Source organism: Agelaius phoeniceus, chromosome Z (assembly GCF_051311805.1).
Source record: "Agelaius phoeniceus isolate bAgePho1 chromosome Z, bAgePho1.hap1, whole genome shotgun sequence".
NCBI lineage: Eukaryota > Metazoa > Chordata > Aves > Passeriformes > Icteridae > Agelaius > Agelaius phoeniceus.
The window spans coordinates 14,156,033-14,179,231 of NC_135303.1; the positions used below are offsets into that span (position 1 = coordinate 14,156,033).

At 51.7% G+C, this 23,199-nt stretch overlaps 1 protein-coding gene across 1 annotated transcript; it reads left to right on the forward strand.

Annotated features, from left to right (window-relative positions):
* Nucleotides 1-834: 834 nt before the first annotated feature.
* Nucleotides 835-21,757, forward strand: LOC129133727 (serine/threonine-protein kinase PAK 3-like). Its single transcript, XM_054653357.2, has 13 exons — nucleotides 835-954; nucleotides 12,127-12,261; nucleotides 12,540-12,872; nucleotides 13,210-13,299; nucleotides 13,698-13,869; nucleotides 14,176-14,242; nucleotides 14,932-14,980; nucleotides 15,751-15,863; nucleotides 16,494-16,611; nucleotides 17,462-17,561; nucleotides 18,007-18,203; nucleotides 20,022-20,159; nucleotides 21,530-21,757. The coding sequence occupies exons 2-13, from the start codon at nucleotides 12,169-12,171 to the stop codon at nucleotides 21,620-21,622; spliced, it is 1,563 nt and encodes a 520-aa protein (XP_054509332.2). The 5' UTR covers nucleotides 835-954; nucleotides 12,127-12,168; the 3' UTR covers nucleotides 21,623-21,757.
* Nucleotides 21,758-23,199: the final 1,442 nt, after the last annotated feature.

Below are 23,199 nucleotides of genomic sequence, written 5' to 3' on the forward strand. Positions count from 1 at the left end.
GTGGCCTGTGTCAGCAGCAGTGGGGCAGCAGGAGCAGGGCAGTGAGCGTGGCCCTGTGCTGGGCAGCGCTGGGGCCACAGCTGCAGTGCTGGGTGCACTTGTGGGCCCCTGGGCAGCAGAAAGTCCTTGAGGGGCTGCAGCGCGTGCACAGAAGGACTGGGGAGCTTGGGCAAGGGGGTGCAGCACAAGGCCAGTGAAGAGGTGCTGAAGGAGCTTTAGCCTGGACAATGGGAGGCTCTTGAGGGACCTTCAGGCAGACTTCCATCAATCCCTGCATGACAGTGCTCAGCACAAGGGCTGTTTCTCCACCAAACATCCCCTCACTGCATGCAAGAGCTTTAGGCACTGCAGTGGGTGACACTTGCATCTTGTGCTTTGTTGGCTCCTTGATTTGCTAGCACGAGAAGGCCTGTTCATTCTCCTGTTTTTCCAGCAAGCAAAGATGCTTCTGCACAATGTTTCCTGCCCTTCTCCTGCCCTGGATGGGATTGTGATCCAGTTTGAGTTTTCCACATCTGCAGCAGCAGTAGCAAAGGCCTTGCTGTCGCTTTCCACGTTTTCCATTTCAGTGCTTTCAAGCTCTAAAAGCTCCGTTTTGCCGAGACAACCTTGCTTGCTGATAGCAGCCAGGGAGGAAAATCAACTTCATATCCATCTAGAGTTCTCTTGAGATGGCCCATTTTAATTTGGTGGCTGTGATTTAGAACGCCTAGGTCGCTATCAAATATTATGATTTGTCCTTAGAAAATGTGGTGGGTAGATCTGCAAAGAAATGAGGTTCTGCATCATAGGTACCGGCCTGTCCCTCATGCTCCTCTCTTGCCACAGATGATAGAAGCAAGAGCTGTCTCTCCCCTGGCTCCCACTGCTCCTGGAGAAGAAGCCAAAGAGGAGCAAACTGAGGGTCATGAGTGCCAGCCTCCATCAGTGGTGACACCGGAAAACTCAGATCTTGTAAGTGCCAGTTGTGTGCAGTGCTGTCTTTAGTGCAAGGCAGAGCTGCCAGGTTTGGAGCAGCCAGCACTTTGCTGTTGCAGGCTGAGGATGCTGGGGGCTGGAGTCCTGCCAGGAGCTGGGGATTTCCTGCAGGCAGCAAGCACAGAACTTGGCCTTTGAGCCGTCACGTTGAGGCAGCAAAGGGCTGGTGCCTGTGGGAGAGTATCTGGCCGCTTGGCTCAGGGAAGCTCTATCTCTTGGCTTCTGCAGTGCTATGTGTTTCTTTTCCCTTTTTGGAAAGGTGTGTTTGGCTTGTGAAAGCAGTCTGCACTTTCCTTGCGTAGTTCTTCACTTGTACAGTATCTTTTGGGCCAGCTGTCTTTTGGCTCTTGATAAGCTACAAGGGGAGGATTGTGTGGTCCATGCAGCTGTGGGGGGCCATTCTTGTCCCACGTGGCCAAAGAAACAAAGTGCGGAGTTGCAAAGCCTTCTTGTGAGGCCAAAAGCAGAAGCGGCCAGTTTCTGTTGGTGCATATTTTGGTGTAGTCTGCAGCTTTGGCAAGTGCCTTGGAGCCTGGAGTGGGAGGGAAGCTGCAAGTCCTTGACCGCTGTCTTGTGTTGCTCAGAACAGGAAGGCCATCTTGCAATGGTGCCTGCTGTATCTGAAGTGAAATGGGTGCCATAGGGGCGGGGGAGCTGCGTGGGCCAAAAGGAGCCAGAGGTGCTGGCGGCCTTGAGCCACTGAAGATGAGGCTGCGCGTGGCCAGGTGGCCATCAAGGCCCAGGGCATGGTGGCCTGTGTCAGCAGCAGTGGGGCAGCAGGAGCAGGGCAGTGAGCGTGGCCCTGTGCTGGGCAGCGCTGGGGCCACAGCTGCAGTGCTGGGTGCACTTGTGGGCCCCTGGGCAGCAGAAAGTCCTTGAGGGGCTGCAGCGCGTGCACAGAAGGACTGGGGAGCTGGGCAAGGGGGTGCAGCACAAGGCCAGTGAGGAGGTGCTGAAGGAGCTTTAGCCTGGACAATGGGAGGCTCTTGAGGGACCTTCAGGCAGACTTCCATCAATCCCTGCATGACAGTGCTCAGCACAAGGGCTGTTTCACCGCCAAACATCCCCTCACTGCATGCAAGAGCTTTAGGCACTGCAGTGGGTGACACTTGCATCTTGTGCTTTGTTGGCTCCTTGATTTGCTAGCACGAGAAGGCCTGTTCATTCTCCTGTTTTTCCAGCAAGCAAAGATGCTTCTGCACAATGTTTCCTGCCCTTCTCCTGCCCTGGATGGGATTGTGATCCAGTTTGAGTTTTCCGCGTCTGCAGCAGCAGTAGCAAAGGCCTTGCTGTCGCTTTCCACGTTTTCCATTTCAGTGCTTTCAAGCTCTAAAAGCTCCGTTTTCCGAGACAACCTTGCTTGCTGATAGCAGCCAGGGAGGAAAATCAACTTCATATCCATCTAGAGTTCTCTTGAGATGGCCCATTTTAATTTGGTGGCTGTGATTTAGAACGCCTAGGTCGCTATCAAATATTATGATTTGTCCTTAGAAAATGTGGTGGGTAGATCTGCAAAGAAATGAGGTTCTGCATCATAGGTACCGGCCTGTCCCTCATGCTCCTCTCTTGCCACAGATGACAGAAGCAAGAGCTGTCTCTCCCCTGGCTCCCACTGCTCCTGGAGAAGAAGCCAAAGAGGAGCAAACTGAGGGTCATGAGCGCCAGCCTCCATCAGTGGTGACACCGGAAAACTCAGATCTTGTAAGTGCCAGTTGTGTGCAGTGCTGTCTTTAGTGCAAGGCAGAGCTGCCAGGTTTGGAGCAGCCAGCACTTTGCTGTTGCAGGCTGAGGATGCTGGGGGCTGGAGTCCTGCCAGGAGCTGGGGATTTCCTGCAGGCAGCAAGCACAGAACTTGGCCTTTGAGCCGTCACGTTGAGGCAGCAAAGGGCTGGTGCCTGTGGGAGAGTATCTGGCCGCTTGGCTCAGGGAAGCTCTATCTCTTGGCTTCTGCAGCGCTATGTGTTTCTTTTCCCTTTTTGGAAAGGTGTGTTTGGCTTGTGAAAGCAGTCTGCACTTTCCTTGCGTAGTTCTTCACTTGTACAGTATCTTTTGGGCCAGCTGTCTTTTGGCTCTTGATAAGCTACAAGGGGAGGATTGTGTGGTCCATGCAGCTGTGGGGGGCCATTCTTGTCCCGCGTGGCCAAAGAAACAAAGTGTGGAGTTGCAAAGCCTTCTTGTGAGGCCAAAAGCAGAAGCGGCCAGTTTCTGTTGGTGCATATTTTGGTGTAGTCTGCAGCTTTGGCAAGTGCCTTGGAGCCTGGAGTGGGAGGGAAGCTGCAAATCCTTGACCGCTGTCTTGTGTTGCTCAGAACAGGAAGGCCATCTTGCAATGGTGCCTGCTGTATCTGAAGTGAAATGGGCGCCATAGGGGCGGGGGAGCTGCGTGGGCCAAAAGGAGCCAGAGGTGCTGGCGGCCTTGAGCCACTGAAGATGAGGCTGCGCGTGGCCAGGTGGCCATCAAGGCCCAGGGCATGGTGGCCTGTGTCAGCAGCAGTGGGGCAGCAGGAGCAGGGCAGTGAGCGTGGCCCTGTGCTGGGCAGCGCTGGGGCCACAGCTGCAGTGCTGGGTGCACTTGTGGGCCCCTGGGCAGCAGAAAGTCCTTGAGGGGCTGCAGCGCGTGCACAGAAGGACTGGGGAGCTGGGCAAGGGGGTGCAGCACCAGGCCAGTGAAGAGGTGCTGAAGGAGCTTTAGCCTGGACAATGGGAGGCTCTTGAGGGACCTTCAGGCAGACTTCCATCAATCCCTGCATGACAGTGCTCAGCACAAGGGCTGTTTCTCCACCAAACGTCCCCTCACTGCATGCACGAGCTTTAGGCACTGCAGTGGGTGACACTTGTGCTTTGTTGGCTCCTTGATTTGCTAGCACGAGAAGGCCTGTTCATTCTCCTGTTTTTCCAGCAAGCAAAGATGCTTCTGCACAATGTTTCCTGCCCTTCTCCTGCCCTGGATGGGATTGTGATCCAGTTTGAGTTTTCCACGTCTGCAGCAGCAGTAGCAAAGGCCTTGCTGTCGCTTTCCACGTTTTCCATTTCAGTGCTTTCAAGCTCTAAAAGCTCCGTTTTCCGAGACAACCTTGCTTGCTGATAGCAGCCAGGGAGGAAAATCAACTTCATATCCATCTAGAGTTCTCTTGAGATGGCCCATTTTAATTTGGTGGCTGTGATTTAGAACGCCTAGGTCGCTATCAAATATTATGATTTGTCCTTAGAAAATGTGGTGGGTAGATCTGCAAAGAAATGAGGTTCTGCATCATAGGTACCGGCCTGTCCCTCATGCTCCTCTCTTGCCACAGATGACAGAAGCAAGAGCTGTCTCTCCCCTGGCTCCCACTGCTCCTGGAGAAGAAGCCAAAGAGGAGCAAACTGAGGGTCATGAGCGCCAGCCTCCATCAGTGGTGACACCGGAAAACTCAGATCTTGTAAGTGCCAGTTGTGTGCAGTGCTGTCTTTAGTGCAAGGCAGAGCTGCCAGGTTTGGAGCAGCCAGCACTTTGCTGTTGCAGGCTGAGGATGCTGGGGGCTGGAGTCCTGCCAGGAGCTGGGGATTTCCTGCAGGCAGCAAGCACAGAACTTGGCCTTTGAGCCGTCACGTTGAGGCAGCAAAGGGCTGGTGCCTGTGGGAGAGTATCTGGCCGCTTGGCTCAGGGAAGCTCTATCTCTTGGCTTCTGCAGTGCTATGTGTTTCTTTTCCCTTTTTGGAAAGGTGTGTTTGGCTTGTGAAAGCAGTCTGCACTTTCCTTGCGTAGTTCTTCACTTGTACAGTGTCTTTTGGGCCAGCTGTCTTTTGGCTCTTGATAAGCTACAAGGGGAGGATTGTGTGGTCCATGCAGCTGTGGGGGGCCATTCTTGTCCCGCGTGGCCAAAGAAACAAAGTGCGGAGTTGCAAAGCCTTCTTGTGAGGCCAAAAGCAGAAGCGGCCAGTTTCTGTTGGTGCATATTTTGGTGTAGTCTGCAGCTTTGGCAAGTGCCTTGGAGCCTGGAGTGGGAGGGAAGCTGCAAGTCCTTGACCGCTGTCTTGTGTTGCTCAGAACAGGAAGGCCATCTTGCAATGGTGCCTGCTGTATCTGAAGTGAAATGGGCGCCATAGGGGCGGGGGAGCTGCGTGGGCCAAAAGGAGCCAGAGGTGCTGGCGGCCTTGAGCCACTGAAGATGAGGCAGCGCATGGCCAGGTGGCCAAGAAGGCCCAGGGCATGGTGGCCTGTGTCAGCAGCAGTGGGGCAGCAGGAGCAGGGCAGTGAGCGTGGCCCTGTGCTGGGCAGCGCTGGGGCCACAGCTGCAGTGCTGGGTGCACTTGTGGGCCCCTGGGCAGCAGAAAGTCCTTGAGGGGCTGCAGCGCGTGCACAGAAGGACTGGGGAGCTGGGCAAGGGGGTGCAGCACAAGGCCAGTGAAGAGGTGCTGAAGGAGCTTTAGCCTGGACAATGGGAGGCTCTTGAGGGACCTTCAGGCAGACTTCCATCAATCCCTGCATGACAGTGCTCAGCACAAGGGCTGTTTCTCCACCAAACATCCCCTCACTGCATGCAAGGGCTTTAGGCACTGCAGTGGGTGACACTTGCATCTTGTGCTTTGTTGGCTCCTTGATTTGCTAGCACGAGAAGGCCTGTTCATTCTCCTGTTTTTCCAGCAAGCAAAGATGCTTCTGCACAATGTTTCCTGCCCTTCTCCTGCCCTGGATGGGATTGTGATCCAGTTTGAGTTTTCCACATCTGCAGCAGCAGTAGCAAAGGCCTTGCTGTCGCTTTCCACGTTTTCCATTTCAGTGCTTTCAAGCTCTAAAAGCTCCGTTTTGCCGAGACAACCTTGCTTGCTGATAGCAGCCAGGGAGGAAAATCAACTTCATATCCATCTAGAGTTCTCTTGAGATGGCCCATTTTAATTTGGTGGCTGTGATTTAGAACGCCTAGGTCGCTATCAAATATTATGATTTGTCCTTAGAAAATGTGGTGGGTAGATCTGCAAAGAAATGAGGTTCTGCATCATAGGTACCGGCCTGTCCCTCATGCTCCTCTCTTGCCACAGATGACAGAAGCAAGAGCTGTCTCTCCCCTGGCTCCCACTGCTCCTGGAGAAGAAGCCAAAGAGGAGCAAACTGAGGGTCATGAGCGCCAGCCTCCATCAGTGGTGACACCGGAAAACTCAGATCTTGTAAGTGCCAGTTGTGTGCAGTGCTGTCTTTAGTGCAAGGCAGAGCTGCCAGGTTTGGAGCAGCCAGCACTTTGCTGTTGCAGGCTGAGGATGCTGGGGGCTGGAGTCCTGCCAGGAGCTGGGGATTTCCTGCAGGCAGCAAGCACAGAACTTGGCCTTTGAGCCGTCACGTTGAGGCAGCAAAGGGCTGGTGCCTGTGGGAGAGTATCTGGCCGCTTGGCTCAGGGAAGCTCTATCTCTTGGCTTCTGCAGTGCTATGTGTTTCTTTTCCCTTTTTGGAAAGGTGTGTTTGGCTTGTGAAAGCAGTCTGCACTTTCCTTGCGTAGTTCTTCACTTGTACAGTGTCTTTTGGGCCAGCTGTCTTTTGGCTCTTGATAAGCTACAAGGGGAGGATTGTGTGGTCCATGCAGCTGTGGGGGGCCATTCTTGTCCCGCGTGGCCAAAGAAACAAAGTGCGGAGTTGCAAAGCCTTCTTGTGAGGCCAAAAGCAGAAGCGGCCAGTTTCTGTTGGTGCATATTTTGGTGTAGTCTGCAGCTTTGGCAAGTGCCTTGGAGCCTGGAGTGGGAGGGAAGCTGCAAGTCCTTGACCGCTGTCTTGTGTTGCTCAGAACAGGAAGGCCATCTTGCAATGGTGCCTGCTGTATCTGAAGTGAAATGGGCGCCATAGGGGCGGGGGAGCTGCGTGGGCCAAAAGGAGCCAGAGGTGCTGGCGGCCTTGAGCCACTGAAGATGAGGCAGCGCATGGCCAGGTGGCCAAGAAGGCCCAGGGCATGGTGGCCTGTGTCAGCAGCAGTGGGGCAGCAGGAGCAGGGCAGTGAGCGTGGCCCTGTGCTGGGCAGCGCTGGGGCCACAGCTGCAGTGCTGGGTGCACTTGTGGGCCCCTGGGCAGCAGAAAGTCCTTGAGGGGCTGCAGCGCGTGCACAGAAGGACTGGGGAGCTGGGCAAGGGGGTGCAGCACAAGGCCAGTGAGGAGGTGCTGAAGGAGCTTTAGCCTGGACAATGGGAGGCTCTTGAGGGACCTTCAGGCAGACTTCCATCAATCCCTGCATGACAGTGCTCAGCACAAGGGCTGTTTCTCCACCAAACATCCCCTCACTGCATGCAAGAGCTTTAGGCACTGCAGTGGGTGACCCTTGCATCTTGTGCTTTGTTGGCTCCTTGATTTGCTAGCACGAGAAGGCCTGTTCATTCTCCTGTTTTTCCAGCAAGCAAAGATGCTTCTGCACAATGTTTCCTGCCCTTCTCCTGCCCTGGATGGGATTGTGATCCAGTTTGAGTTTTCCACATCTGCAGCAGCAGTAGCAAAGGCCTTGCTGTCGCTTTCCACGTTTTCCATTTCAGTGCTTTCAAGCTCTAAAAGCTCCGTTTTCCGAGACAACCTTGCTTGCTGATAGCAGCCAGGGAGGAAAATCAACTTCATATCCATCTAGAGTTCTCTTGAGATGGCCCATTTTAATTTGGTGGCTGTGATTTAGAACGCCTAGGTCGCTATCAAATATTATGATTTGTCCTTAGAAAATGTGGTGGGTAGATCTGCAAAGAAATGAGGTTCTGCATCATAGGTACCGGCCTGTCCCTCATGCTCCTCTCTTGCCACAGATGACAGAAGCAAGAGCTGTCTCTCCCCTGGCTCCCACTGCTCCTGGAGAAGAAGCCAAAGAGGAGCAAACTGAGGGTCATGAGCGCCAGCCTCCATCAGTGGTGACACCGGAAAACTCAGATCTTGTAAGTGCCAGTTGTGTGCAGTGCTGTCTTTAGTGCAAGGCAGAGCTGCCAGGTTTGGAGCAGCCAGCACTTTGCTGTTGCAGGCTGAGGATGCTGGGGGCTGGAGTCCTGCCAGGAGCTGGGGATTTCCTGCAGGCAGCAAGCACAGAACTTGGCCTTTGAGCCGTCACGTTGAGGCAGCAAAGGGCTGGTGCCTGTGGGAGAGTATCTGGCCGCTTGGCTCAGGGAAGCTCTATCTCTTGGCTTCTGCAGCGCTATGTGTTTCTTTTCCCTTTTTGGAAAGGTGTGTTTGGCTTGTGAAAGCAGTCTGCACTTTCCTTGCGTAGTATTTCACTTGTACAGTGTCTTTTGGGCCAGCTGTCTTTTGGCTCTTGATAAGCTACAAGGGGAGGATTGTGTGGTCCATGCAGCTGTGGGGGGCCATTCTTGTCCCGCGTGGCCAAAGAAACAAAGTGCGGAGTTGCAAAGCCTTCTTGTGAGGCCAAAAGCAGAAGCGGCCAGTTTCTGTTGGTGCATATTTTGGTGTAGTCTGCAGCTTTGGCAAGTGCCTTGGAGCCTGGAGTGGGAGGGAAGCTGCAAGTCCTTGACCGCTGTCTTGTGTTGCTCAGAACAGGAAGGCCATCTTGCAATGGTGCCTGCTGTATCTGAAGTGAAATGGGCGCCATAGGGGCGGGGGAGCTGCGTGGGCCAAAAGGAGCCAGAGGTGCTGGCGGCCTTGAGCCACTGAAGATGAGGCAGCGCATGGCCAGGTGGCCAAGAAGGCCCAGGGCATGGTGGCCTGTGTCAGCAGCAGTGGGGCAGCAGGAGCAGGGCAGTGAGCGTGGCCCTGTGCTGGGCAGCGCTGGGGCCACAGCTGCAGTGCTGGGTGCACTTGTGGGCCCCTGGGCAGCAGAAAGTCCTTGAGGGGCTGCAGCGCGTGCACAGAAGGACTGGGGAGCTGGGCAAGGGGGTGCAGCACAAGGCCAGTGAGGAGGTGCTGAAGGAGCTTTAGCCTGGACAATGGGAGGCTCTTGAGGGACCTTCAGGCAGACTTCCATCAATCCCTGCATGACAGTGCTCAGCACAAGGGCTGTTTCTCCACCAAACATCCCCTCACTGCATGCAAGGGCTTTAGGCACTGCAGTGGGTGACCCTTGCATCTTGTGCTTTGTTGGCTCCTTGATTTGCTAGCACGAGAAGGCCTGTTCATTCTCCTGTTTTTCCAGCAAGCAAAGATGCTTCTGCACAATGTTTCCTGCCCTTCTCCTGCCCTGGATGGGATTGTGATCCAGTTTGAGTTTTCCGCGTCTGCAGCAGCAGTAGCAAAGGCCTTGCTGTCGCTTTCCACGTTTTCCATTTCAGTGCTTTCAAGCTCTAAAAGCTCCGTTTTCCGAGACAACCTTGCTTGCTGATAGCAGCCAGGGAGGAAAATCAACTTCATATCCATCTAGAGTTCTCTTGAGATGGCCCATTTTAATTTGGTGGCTGTGATTTAGAACGCCTAGGTCGCTATCAAATATTATGATTTGTCCTTAGAAAATGTGGTGGGTAGATCTGCAAAGAAATGAGGTTCTGCATCATAGGTACCGGCCTGTCCCTCATGCTCCTCTCTTGCCACAGATGACAGAAGCAAGAGCTGTCTCTCCCCTGGCTCCCACTGCTCCTGGAGAAGAAGCCAAAGAGGAGCAAACTGAGGGTCATGAGCGCCAGCCTCCATCAGTGGTGACACCGGAAAACTCAGATCTTGTAAGTGCCAGTTGTGTGCAGTGCTGTCTTTAGTGCAAGGCAGAGCTGCCAGGTTTGGAGCAGCCAGCACTTTGCTGTTGCAGGCTGAGGATGCTGGGGGCTGGAGTCCTGCCAGGAGCTGGGGATTTCCTGCAGGCAGCAAGCACAGAACTTGGCCTTTGAGCCGTCACGTTGAGGCAGCAAAGGGCTGGTGCCTGTGGGAGAGTATCTGGCCGCTTGGCTCAGGGAAGCTCTATCTCTTGGCTTCTGCAGCGCTATGTGTTTCTTTTCCCTTTTTGGAAAGGTGTGTTTGGCTTGTGAAAGCAGTCTGCACTTTCCTTGCGTAGTTCTTCACTTGTACAGTGTCTTTTGGGCCAGCTGTCTTTTGGCTCTTGATAAGCTACAAGGGGAGGATTGTGTGGTCCATGCAGCTGTGGGGGGCCATTCTTGTCCCACGTGGCCAAAGAAACAAAGTGCGGAGTTGCAAAGCCTTCTTGTGAGGCCAAAAGCAGAAGCGGCCAGTTTCTGTTGGTGCATATTTTGGTGTAGTCTGCAGCTTTGGCAAGTGCCTTGGAGCCTGGAGTGGGAGGGAAGCTGCAAGTCCTTGACCGCTGTCTTGTGTTGCTCAGAACAGGAAGGCCATCTTGCAATGGTGCCTGCTGTATCTGAAGTGAAATGGGCGCCATAGGGGCGGGGGAGCTGCGTGGGCCAAAAGGAGCCAGAGGTGCTGGCGGCCTTGAGCCACTGAAGATGAGGCAGCGCGTGGCCAGGTGGCCAAGAAGGCCCAGGGCATGGTGGCCTGTGTCAGCAGCAGTGGGGCAGCAGGAGCAGGGCAGTGAGCGTGGCCCTGTGCTGGGCAGCGCTGGGGCCACAGCTGCAGTGCTGGGTGCACTTGTGGGCCCCTGGGCAGCAGAAAGTCCTTGAGGGGCTGCAGCGCGTGCACAGAAGGACTGGGGAGCTGGGCAAGGGGGTGCAGCACAAGGCCAGTGAAGAGGTGCTGAAGGAGCTTTAGCCTGGACAATGGGAGGCTCTTGAGGGACCTTCAGGCAGACTTCCATCAATCCCTGCATGACAGTGCTCAGCACAAGGGCTGTTTCTCCACCAAACATCCCCTCACTGCATGCAAGGGCTTTAGGCACTGCAGTGGGTGACACTTGCATCTTGTGGTTATTGGTTTTCTGTGAGGAGTACATGTGATGATTTTCTATTGTTTCAGTAATTCTGGTTGCTATTCCTCTCTCTTTCCTTTCCTTTTCTAGGTGTCGGAGAAATTGTGCTATATATCTATTTTTTAAGGTGGAAATTCTGGAAGATGCAGTTTTTTTTTGCCTGGGAACACATCGGTTGGGGCTGGGTCCTTGTTACAGGAGGAATTCTTCTGGTTTCAGCCCAGCCAGTAGGGCCTTGATTTGGCCTTCAGATTAACATTGCCCTGGCCTTCTTGTAGTCCACTGAATCAGGGTGTGTTGTGTGTGGGAATTGAGCAAGAAATCAATGCCCTTGCATTCCAGCTGGTCCTCTGAGATCAGACAGGCTTATAATGGCTGGGCTGCATTTCTGATTCCTGCCACTTTAGCACCATCAGTGTGGTCTAGTCCAAGAAAAGAAGTTGCTCGATCACAGATGCACAAAGAGGGCAGTTCCCAGTGCAGTGCTTTGGATCTGATCACTTTCCATAAGGACCTACACACTCCAGATTCCCCAAGAGTGTGGTTTATTGAAGCAACAGGAGATCACGTTCAGGATCGCTCATGATCGGGGCACTGGCTTCTGAGTGTTGATGTGTGTAGCAACAGAAAGCAACAGTAGAGATTGTAGAGAGTGAGATGCATCTGTCTGTCCGTCTATCTATCTATCTATCTATCTATCTATCTATCTATCTATCTATCTATCTATGCTATGTAAAATTTACATATTGAATCTTCCTGGCTCTAGTCCAAAGCAGTTGGAGAAGCAAAATTCCACATGCTAAAGCATCACGTTCAGGAGAGGACTAGAGAACACATTTCATTGACTGATTCTGAGCACAGAGAGATGTTTCCCCTCCAGATATGGTGGTTTTTTCCCCTCAGAGCCGTTTGCCTCCTCCAGTCTCTTCTTCCCTAAAGCCCCTAGTTAAATCTTTTAATTTTCTGCCTGTCCTAGAGAGGTGGAAGAATTACAGGTTTTAGGGGGTGAAGAGAACTCCAGAAGTGTCTCTCACAAGGAGTGAGCTCACCCAGGAAGCCACCTGCAGAGGCAGGATGGAGCTGTGGGACAGGGCAGGGTGTCAGTCACTACTGAAAGACAAACAGGACATGGCAGAAGCAGAGGGAGGCCCTCAGCAGACCCCTGAGAAATGCCACACCTTCCCAACCTCAGCTGCCTGAGAGGCTGTTGGAGCTTCAGTCCCAGATGGCCCCTGATTGTAGGGCCAGGGTCACTTTGGAATCTGTGCCTCCCCTTGAACAGAGAATGACCCAAGAGAGCAGCAGCACAGTGCTTTTGGAACTTGTGAGCCCAGCAGTCTTTGAGTCTTGACCCACAAAGCTCATATGGGAAATTGAAACCCATCTTCTCTTGCTTTCTGTGCAGGTGCTTCTAGAGAAAGAGCAGGAGCAGACTGCCTTATCTGAGATGCCATGGCAGACTCAGGGAGAGCTGTTCCCAGCCCGAGAGCAGGAAGAGCAGCTCAGGCAGCAGGTGGAAGAGCCACAGGAGAATGGCCAGGTAAGCCTGACTGGCCAGGGGACAGAGGGAAGGGCAGGAAGAGGGGCATAAAGCAGAGCTCTTGGGACTGAGGAGGCCAGGAGTCCCACGGGCACTGGAAGCACAGAGCTTTGGAATCTGCAGAGATCAGCACTGGGATAGGAGGGTTATATTGGAAGCAGATGTGGGGAGGGAAGCAGAAAGAAGGGGCTGAATAAATGTGATTTTTGAGGCTGCAAGAGGAAAAAGCTGAGCCTGATGGCAGCTCCCAGTCACTTGCTCTGCATTTGTGTGTACAGAACATCAAGGCAGAGCCACAAGCAGAGCTGCCCGAAGCTCAGAGTGCCATCATGGCAGTGAAGAGCAGGAACAAGGAAGACATGAGAAGAATACAAGAGGAGAATCTCAATCAGCAGAGGGGCGATCAACAAAACCAGGTGAGTGAAAGAGTGGCAGCCACTCCACTCATGAAACATCCTCTCACTTGTTTTTTAGAGAACATGAAGGAACAGCTGAACGCAGAGCTTCAGATAGCTCACGCTAGGATCAAGGCATGGGAGAAGAGGCTTGAGGAAGAAATGAAAATTATCAGAGAGAAAGCTTATCGCCTCCCTCAGGCTCTAGAAAAGCAAGTGAGTGAAAGAGGGATGCAGTCACTGCAGCCAGCAAACTGGTGGTTTCTGCCCCCCTTGCCTTTCCACTGCAGAGCAGCAGGGAGTGGGGCCATGCCTCTGAGTGCCATCCTGCTGTGGTCTGTATCACAGCTGCTCTGATGGACACTTCCTGGGCTGCTGAATAGCCTTGTTTCTTGAGGTGTTTTACAGGGGATTATGGTGACCTAGATGGGGGATTGAACCAAGCTGCCTGTATCCCCTGTCAATCTGTTCTTTGCCTTTCCTCACAGTCAATGACTCCTGGCTGACAGGGACAAGCTGTAGTGTCTGACTGCTTTGTTCTGTTTGATTTGAGGTGCAAGTGTTGACATCTTACCGGGCAGTCTGCGAAGACTTCCAGCGAATTTCTGGCAATGAAGAGCCCCAAGTTAGGAGTGAGGCACAGGTACCATCCCCACCAGAAGTGCTACAGGTTGAGTATGACCTTAAGATGGTGCAGGAAAAAGGACAGTGGGAGGAGGCAGAACACTTGAGCAAGGAGCTGCAAGGGTGTCTGCAGCCCTTGAAGGGGAAAAAGAATCCTTGAGAGGAAGTGGAATGGTCATTGTGGCAGTCATCCTTTGGAAAATCCATGAAAATGGAACATGAATCTGGCCACAAACTCAAGTAAAACTTGCCTTTGGTTTTGACCCATCCAGTTTGAGAAGTGGACATCAGAAAAAAAACATTGAAGAGCCCTGCATGTGGCTGACAGCACCTTCCTAAGGGCTTGCATTTCAATAGGGGATCTCAGGGTCATCTATGCTAGCCACCTTTCTGACATCAACTCATTTCTTCTCTCAGATCTACACAGGCTCTGTCACCAAACCTGCTGCAGCAGCAGCAGCAGCATTGTCTAAAGGAGCCTTTGCTCCCCAACCTGAGAAGTGGAGCCGGGGAAGTTTGTTCACCTCCCGCACTGACCCAGCTGCTGCTCAGCAACAGGAGATCGAGGGTGACTCCCTGGAGCTGCTGAGTACGTCTGCTCTATTTCTTGTCTGAGGGACAGTGCATTGTGTGCAGGTGTCAGCATAGCTGTACCAAATGTTTCTCCTGAGTTTGGTATCATGGGGACATTTAAGGACGTTTCTCCACAGGAACTGCTGTAGAAAATCAGTCTCTGTGCTGGCCACCTGTGCTGCAGAGCTGTCTGCCTGGTTGTTGTTGTTACCCAGCCAATCACAATGGGCTCAGAGCTCCAGGCACTGGGGCTGCCTTTTGTATCTCCTGGAAGCTGGGATCTCTGCTTTAAAGTCAGCATCTTGCATTTTGTTTCCCTCAGGGAAATTGGTGAACCCCACTGAAAATCCCCTGATGAAATACACTGAGCTGGAACATATTGGCAGCGGGTGAGTCCAACCACAGTTACTTCAACATAACCACGGGCCAGGTGTTTTTCTGGTGGAATGTCTATCTAGCGTAAAGTCAGGCCAGCTGCAAAGATGTTCACACTGGGGATAGATTGTCCCATCTCTCAGTGCTGCTCAGAATTTGTGAGTGGGCTCAGAAGGCATTGTCAGATACACCTCCGTGCTGCCGAGGTCTTGCCTGCATCAAGGAACAGGAACTGGAAGGTCTCCTTGTCTCTCAAGTGTGGGACACTTCTGTGTTAATTTCTTTAGCATTTTTAAATATCTCTAATTCATACAGCCACACTAATAAAAGGGTAAGAATCTTGCTTGCCTGAATGAGCAACCTGCTCCATGATAGCTGTGAGGAACAGTTCTCAGGAACGTTTCTTTCCAAGAGTTTGCTGAAGGAAATACTCTGTGGTCAGGATAGAAACTGCACAGTTTAGAAAGTGAAGCCCGTGGTGAAAGAAGAAGCTGTCTTTAGGAGCTGAGGCAGTAAACCCCAACACTTCAGGAACAGGCCCAGCGTCCATGCACTTGAGAGGAAAATGCATCATCTGCCTTCTGGCAGAACCAGATGCATCCTGCAGGTTTTAGGCATTTACAGCACAGATCTCCTGTGTGGGCTGGCTCTCACTGCAAGATCTAAATGGCTTCTCCTTTCTCTGCTTCTGGTTTGTTTCTAGGACTTTTGGAGATGTTTGCAGAGCACTTATCAATGCCACAGGAAGAGAGGTAAATGTCAACAGGCCCTGCAAACTCTGCTGCTCTTGAGGGGCTTTCCCCTCTGGTGTGAGCTGTGGCTGGAGCTTTGGGCAGAGCTGTGCTGAAAAGGCACAAGAAGCACAGACTGGTGCCAGCCTGCAACATACATTTGGGACTTTGTCCTCCTCAGCCTTCCTCGGAAGGAAGGCACGGAGGGCAGCGGTTCCTTTCAGAGAAGGACGCGCTCGCTCGCTCTCCATTGCTAAAACAAAGGTGGTGCCTTCGAGCACCTCACTGCTCTTTGGGGCTACAGCTTCAGAGTCCTGAATTCTCATTTCTGGCTGCCAGCAAATACATCTGAAAGTTACTGGTAGTTCCTTAGCCACCTGCAGTGCTGTACTTGGGAACTGCACGTAGGGAGAGATCTGTAAGGTGCCCTAAAAGCCCTAAGCCCTGCCCATAGGCCAAGATGTATCCACAGAGTATTAAGGCATGGATTACTTCTTCTGAATCCTAGAAAGAGCAGCAGAGAGTGTGGTCAGAGGTTTGTGGGTGATAGCTGAGACACCACTGTTACCAAGTGGTGTCTCAAGGCAAAACGTCAGTGGCCCCACGTGTCCTGTAACTGGCCCCCAAGGGAGCAGAGAAATGGGCTGTTGGAATTGCACTGTTACTGCAGTGCCTCATCACAAGGCAGTTTGGCACAGCTCAGCTGTGTCATTGCAAAATCACTCGCTCCATGTGCATTGTGGTCTCATGCCACCAACTTCTCAACTTACTGATTTTTGATGTCATTTTAGCTGGCCATAAAGAAAATACATCTTCAAGGACTGAGGAAGAAGGAACTAAAAGTCAATGAACTCATGGTCATGAAAATGAGTAGGAATCTCAACCTGGTCAACTATTTAGACAGGTGAGTTGTTGTGAATGTTTCTTTACATATGGCAAACGTGCAAGGTAAAATCCCACTTTGGTCACTGGCAGAAAATAGAACTATAATTATAGGTTAATTATTATTGCTCTTTTCATCTCCAATGGATGGGAAGAGAGTGCATCTTGTCTGCATGAGTCTTCTCTGACACACATAGTTTGAAAATTATTCAGAAACCTACATCAGTCATATCTTACTAAATCAATAGCCTGTAAGTTCACAGCCACCACTTTGTTTTGGGGCGTGATTTTATTCAAGTGTCTTTTTATGTCCGGGTAAACTAACATGGATTTTCCTTGGATTGTTTCCCCTCTTTTCCATTGCTTTGCATGCCAGGAAGACTAGGTGCTTTTTCCCAGAAACACAGGGTGACAGGTTTTCTATCTCTTACTAAAATGCATTTTTGACTTGCTGCCCATCTAAGATATCTCTTTCTTCACAGCTATGCCTTTCTTCTTGAGACTGTGCAGATTGCAAACAACGCACAGCTGAAAGGGAATGTCTATTCCTTTGATTCTGTCCTTGTCACAAAGGGACCTGGAAACAGGAATCAGTCAAGAAAACAACCTAGCCATGCATGTTCATCTCCACACCCTTGTTTCCTTCTTTCAGCTACCTTGTGGGTCAGGAGCTCTGGCTGGTTATGGAGTACATGGATGGAGGCACTCTGAGTGATGTCATCAGCAAGACCTACCTGTCTGAAGATGAGACAGCAGCCATCAGTCGGGAGGTCAGCAATCCCATCTGTGTTTCCAAGGGCTTGGGCGGGATTGTCTGGGGAACAGGGTCTCAGAGCTGGAGTGATTTCCTGTGCCAAGCTTTGTTTCTGTGTGGCTGCTATGCTATGGGCAAGTAAAAGCATCTCAAGTGAAAGGCCTGCCCGTGCCCCTGCACTCACTGTACTCAGTGCCAGTACTCTTATCTCCTGCTGTTGATTTGTCACTCTGTCTCTTGTATTTATATTTGCTGCTCTCCACCTTGCCTCTCTAAATGTTTGCATGGAGTCTATCTTCACTGCATTCCTTGCCTGTGAAAGCAAAGGTGCTGGTGGCAGGATTTGAAACAAGCAGCAAAGAAAAAAGAGAGACTCATTTCTCACAGTCCTCAGTTAAAAAGGATAGGAGTGCAGCCAAAATGCTCTTTGCTTCTGGAAGGTGACTGATGTGATACTTCCAAGCCCGTGCTGAGGCCAGCAAGAAAATCTTTGTCATGCAGCCTCCCACCCAAAAGTGATCCACTTCACACCAAAGGGATGGACTTTTCCTGTCTTGACAAAGCCCCTTCTTTGTCCTCTGCATGGAAAAAGCACGTCCACTGCAGCAGGAGTCATCCTGGCTGGTTTGCAGGGGACAGCCTACAACAGCAGGTGCTGTTGCTCTTTCAAAAGCTGACGTGCCTTTCCTCAGAAAGGACCTGCTCTGCAAGTGTTGGAGCAGCAAGCTCTTCCTCTCAGTGGCCATTACTGTTCTGCCATTACTCCCCATTCCCCTGGAGAGGAAATCTTTTGGAGCTGTTTCCTTTCTTGTATGATGAAATCACATCACTCATTTTTGTCCTCCTGTTCCTGTTTTCTTTCTCAGTGCCTGCAAGGACTGGATTTTCTTCATTCAAACAATGTGATCCACCAAGATGTGAAGAGCAGCAAGATCCTTCTCAAAACCGACGGCTCTGTCAAGCTGGGTCAGTATATTCTTGGTCAGGTGCAGCGTTCCAGGGATGTGGGTGTGGGGCTGCTTGGAGTGACAGCCAGCTCCCCAAAAATGGTGCTGGTGGCAGTGCAGGGACCCCTGCTGCAAGCTGAAAGCACAGTTGCAACATGCACAGAGGTATAAGGAACCACAAGCAGTCAAGAGTGGCCTTGCTCTGTGTGTGTCCCTTCCAGACAGAGGGAGCTACAATCTAAAGCTTCAGGGGAATAAAGTCCACTGCTGTGAGCAGCGTTAAAAAACCTGGGGTTTTTTGGAAGTGGCCAGTTCTATACTCCCTTGGCTAAAGCCCTGAGGAAATCGAGCATGGACAGTTCTCCAAGAGATTCAACAGCACATTCTTAGCCTGAGAGTGGGAAATTCTTTTACTTGGTTTCCTAATTGGAGCTGACTTGCATGGTTTGTTGTTTTCTCCACAGCTGATTTTGGCCTCTTTACTCAGCTCACCCCTGAGCAGGGCAGACGGAGCTCCGTGGCCCGCACTTCTGGGTGGCTGGCGCCTGAAGTGGTGACAGGTCAACCATATGGCCCCAAAGTGGACATATGGTCTTTGGGAATCGTGGGCATCGAAATGGTGGAACGAGAAGTTCCTTACTGGAATGCAACTCCTGTCTTGGTAAGGTGCAAATACTCACTGATCCCACTGTCTTTCTCACCTGTCCCATGTTCTGTGTCCCACTGGACAAAATCCCATTGCCATCAGCTGGCACCACTTCCACCAAGGTCCCCTTCTAAAAATGTCCCTGCAACACATCAGCACCTGCTGTAGCTTTGGTTGCATCAGAAAGGGAAGTGGCAGTTCAGAAACCTAACCAGTTCAGAAACCTAACCAGTTTAGAAACCTGCCATTTTGGCCTGCAGCCATGCCTGACATTTCTCGTTTGCTTTTTGAACCCTGATGGAGCTCTGTCTCTGAAGGACAGGAAGTTTTCAGTGGAACGGTTGGATGTGTGATAAATATCCTTTGAAATGGACATTGAGTCTTCCCAGCTTGAGTTTTATAGAAAAAGAAAAAGCAAAAAAGAAACAACCAGCAAAGCAATGCCCAAGTTCTGCTCTCTTTTTTCCTTTTTGAACCACAGCACATCAATTTTCCTCTATACTGTAGCATCTGTTCCAAATCCTGTGGGTCTTATAAACTTATCATGTGTGTGGGTGGCCTGGATAAGTTTTGGATGCATTTTTCTCCGACTGCAGTTAGAATTGTATGCCAAACTCTTGGTTGTTCCTTGGTACTTTAACAAGTTGATGAGCTTGCAGGCAGGTGCCTGGGCTGGGATCCAACGTGGGCAGTTGACACCGGTGCTGTGTTTCTTTACTACAGGAACAGGGCTGTCCCTGGCCTGCACAGTTCTAATGATAGTGAGGACTCCAGCTCCCCACCACGGCCAGTGGCTAAGCATAGCTGCAGAGGGACAGGATAAAACCCCCTTTGTGACCTCTGGTGGTGTGGGAAAAGGAAAGAAAGCTGCCATAATTATTCATACTCAAGGGGAGTGTGTTTGTTGTTTTAGGCTTGGAAATTTTCCTCTAGGTTGAAGAGGATAATAATAAAGCCTCTTTGGTCACCATCTATTTCAGTGCCACCAGCACAGAGCTGTTAGTATTGTGATGGGCACTATTATGGAGACCAGGCCACAGCCTGGAGTCATGGAGATCCTGCCAAACCTCCCATTTCTTACCCGACACTTTCTGCGATGGGCACACCTTTAATGCATTGACTTGAGTATCCAAATGAGCAGAGGGTGACCATAGGCACGGCAGTTCTTCTGATTTGACCATGAAAAGGTTTCCTTTTGTCACATAAAGAAGCTGAAACTTGCAGCTGAGAGACAGAGCTGCAGGTGGCTCCTGTGCACCCAAGCAGGCATTTTCACCTCAATATATTTGTGCATGCATCTTAATGTGTATGTATTGAATATGAGATTGCAAAAATGTTTGTTTCCTTACCTGAGGAATAGCTGGTGGATTTCCTTTCTTTCCTTCCAATTCCCACTGTTTTCAAGAACAAAGCAAAAACATTGATTAGTTTTGTTTTATGGCAGCTGTGCTTAAGGGACCAACAAGCACTGAAGAGATATTTTTCACGTACTAATCCTTGGGAAACAGTAGAGTTAGTATAGCAAAGTCCCTCTTCCAAAAAGCTTCTCAAGTTGGTGTGAATCCTCAGAGAAGCAAATGTGCTTTTGCTGATGTAGTTCCCACTGCCTAGGTCAGTCAATGAAATCAGCTGCCAAGGCCAGATCTGTGGGATGTTGGAAAAGCTGTGGCTGCATTGGAGTTTGGGGTTTTTGGTTGGTAAAGGAAAGTCATCTCTGGGTCTCTGCCAGGGCAGAAACTGCCACTGCAGAGTGGAGCTTAATCGATGGGATCTGGGAGAGCAGTTACAGATGGGAAAGAAGCAGGTGGAGCCTCGTGTCTCCTTTTTCCCCAGGTTAAACTCATGATAGCCAGGGGAGAGAGACCACAGCTGCGGCAGCCCAACCGATTCTCGCCTTGCCTGCGTGACTTCCTGAGCTGCTGCCTGCAGACAGACCAGGAGCGGCGCTGGTCTGCCAAGGAGCTCCTGCAGGTAAAATGTGAAGGGGCTGCAGGTGAAACAGGCTCTGAGGGATGGGCTCCTCCTCCACTCAAGTCCAAGGCATCAGATGAGCCCCCTTCCTCCTCACCTCCACTCTTGCTGCTCTTCAAATGAAAATCGTGAGGAATCCCAGACTGGGCTGGGCTGGCAGGGCCCTGTAAAGGTCCTGTGGTGCAAGTGTCCTGCAATGAGCAGGGACATCTTTACAGAGATCAGGTTGCTCAGAGCCCTTTGCCACCGGAGCCGGAATGGTTGCGGGGATGGGGCAGCTACAAGCTCTTGGGGCAAGCTGTGCCAGGGTTGCACCATGCTCTGAGTAAGCAAGTTCTTCCTTAGGCCTACTCTGACTTGATCCCCATTTTGTTTAAAAATATTCACCCACATCCTATTGTAACTGGCCCTGTTAAAAAAGATGTCCCTCACTTTCTTCAGAGCCACTCTGAAGTCTTGGAAAGTGGCAATAAAGTCTCCCTGGGGCCTGTTCTTCACAAAACTGAATAACTCCTCCTCTCTCCGCATTTCCAGAGAGGAGAGGTGCTCTGTCCTCTGACTGTTTCTGTCACCCTCTTTTGTAATTTGGTGGAGTGTTCAGTTTTATCTAATGGCAAAAGAATTGAAGCAGAGCAATGCAGGGTACAGAGACATGAAATGGTGGTGGAGGAACCCAAGGAAGCCAGTCCCAGCTGAGCAGTCAGAGATTTGGCTGTGGGCAGGGGGGGCTGTGGGGGGCTCACTGGGAGCCTCTGAGGGGCCCTGCTTTGTGCCCCCCAGCCCACCCTTAGAGGTTTCTGGCACCCAAACAGGGACAGCTGGGAGGGACTTGTCCCAGCCCCATCTGCTGCCTGGCACGCCCAAGCAGACGGGAAATGTGCCAGGGTTACTGCCAGGTTGTGTGGCAGAGGGGGAACTGCAGGGCCCAGTGCCACTGGGCTGGCCCTGCTGGGAAGGAAGGTGCCATCCAGCACACGAGGGGCAGGGCATGGAAAGGTAGATACTGCTTTCTGTCCCTGTGGGAATCAGCACAGTGCCTGTCTTTCAAAGACAGGGACCTATGTGAGTCATTGGAGTTTCCTGAAAAGAAGAAACCCCAGGGACAGAAAGCACCATTTCTAGAGCACTGGCAGGAGAAAGATCCCAACAAGATGAAGAAACCAGAAAAAACAGATGAATGGCATTCTGGGCCAGGTTTGTCTGGAATGGCAAAGTCCTGCACATGACTGCTGGGTAGCAGATGATCCCATCGCTCCTCTTTCTGTGTCTTTCTAGGAACTAGAGGAATCCTGATTGAGTCTGTAAAGCACTGAGCTTGGAAAGTCATGGTTCACTGATCTTTGTGGTTTTTTTTTTTTTCCTGTGTACAGCATCCATTTGTAACTTCAGCCAAGCCAGTGTCCACCCTGGTACCACTCATCAACTCAGTAATGAAGAAGAAGAAGAAGGAGACAAGAATGTAAAAATCAAGATGTTATCTTCCTAACTAACTTAGAGTAGGATTGTAGAGTAGGACTCTAGAGTAGGATTGTTGAGTAGTTTTGTAGTACAGGTTTATAGAGTAGTATTGTTATTAAATAAAGTTTCTGAAACAATAACTCATTTGGAAGATTCACCTCCTTCTGACCCCTTCAGAAAGTTCAGCATTTTCTTCTAAATTGCCAGTGTTTTTTAATTGGTGCTAAGACATGCTTATGGCTTCTTTGGTATGGTTTGCAAGTGGTGAAGGTTCTTCTTCATTCATCCTCTCCAGACCACACTGCCTTTGAAATATGGCCCACTAGCCCATTTTGGCACATCTGTGACACTTCTAGGTGAGGCAGAAAGAGCAATGGCATTTGAAGGCAAAACCAAAGGAAGAATGGGGCAGCCCAAACATCATCCTGTGCAGATGCAGGCGTTCAGCTGTGACTGGAGAGCACTGGGGCTCCTGCCACTTGGATTTGGATCCCTAAATGCAATCTCTTTGGCTGGAGGAGAGCCTTACTCAAGTGAGAAAGCAGAAAGATCAGAGAGGGTGCTCAGCAAGGTCTCCTGTGGTGCAGAGCTGTCAGCCCCTGTGAGGTGAGAGCGGGCCCGGCCTTGCCCGGGCTGGAGCCCCAGCAGAGCCCCGGCAGAGGCGGGAGCAGGCTGAGCCCCGGCAGAGGCAGGCTGGAAGGAGGCCCTTGGAGCTGCAAGAGGCAGCAGCCGGGCCCTGGGTGCCTGTTCCTGGGAGCGGGCGAATCCTGCGCTCTCAGAGCCCAGGTGGCAGCTGGCTGCTGCCGAGGGGAAGCGCAGCCGTGCTGGGCACAGCCCAGCCTGGAGGCATTGGCCGTCTGGAGTGTGCCCAGGAGCAGAGAAAGGCCAAGGGCAGCCGAGAGCCGCTGGGCTGGCTGAGGATTCCTCCTCTTCTGCCGGCTGCCCTGCAACTCCTGGCCAAGGTCAGCAGTGTGTGCAGCACTCTGGGCACCGGGGTAGGGAGCCGGGCTGCTCGGCAGGCTGGAGCACAGGGCAGCCTCCTTCAGGCCCGGCACTTCTGCCAGGGCAAGCGAGGCCAGCGTGAGGCAGGGACAGCTTGGCAGGGCACGTCTGCAGGAGCCAGCGCCTCACGCAGCTCTGGCAGGAAGCGCCTGCAATCCTGCAGTTCTGCACTCAGCCAGAGCAAAGGTGTGAGATGCAGAGTGTTTGGCAGAAATATTCAGGCCCACCAGGCCAGCCTGCTTTGTGTTCTCTGGTGCACAGCAAGGCGCTGTGCGATGCAGCCCTGAGCTGCTGGGAGAGAGATGTTAGAAATAAACAAACTCTTAGATACAATTAAATGGAGACAAAGTCATTAAAGCAAAAGAGAACCTTCTTCTTAGTAAGGATTCAACTGAGCCAGCTGAGTATCTCCCTCTCCTGAGAGCTGAACATACACACACGCCAAGATAATGCTGCTTTTTATTGCTTTTCCCAGCCGTGGGCCATCCCTGTCCCCTTTCCCTTTGGCTGAGTACTAGGGATCTTCTGTTCTCTCCTGACAGCCTACTTTTCTGTCTCCTCTCCTCTTCTCCTACTTCCC

Excerpts from the sequence above, each read along its gene's own strand:
- LOC129133727 (XM_054653357.2), top strand. The coding sequence starts at position 12,169 with ATGCCATGGCAGACTCAGGGAGAGCTGTTCCCAGCCCGAGAGCAGGAA. Across the intron at positions 13,870-14,175 it reads TGACTCCCTGGAGCTGCTGA|GGAAATTGGTGAACCCCACT; the intron begins GTACGTCTGCTC and ends TGTTTCCCTCAG. Across the intron at positions 14,243-14,931 it reads CTGGAACATATTGGCAGCGG|GACTTTTGGAGATGTTTGCA; the intron begins GTGAGTCCAACC and ends GTTTGTTTCTAG.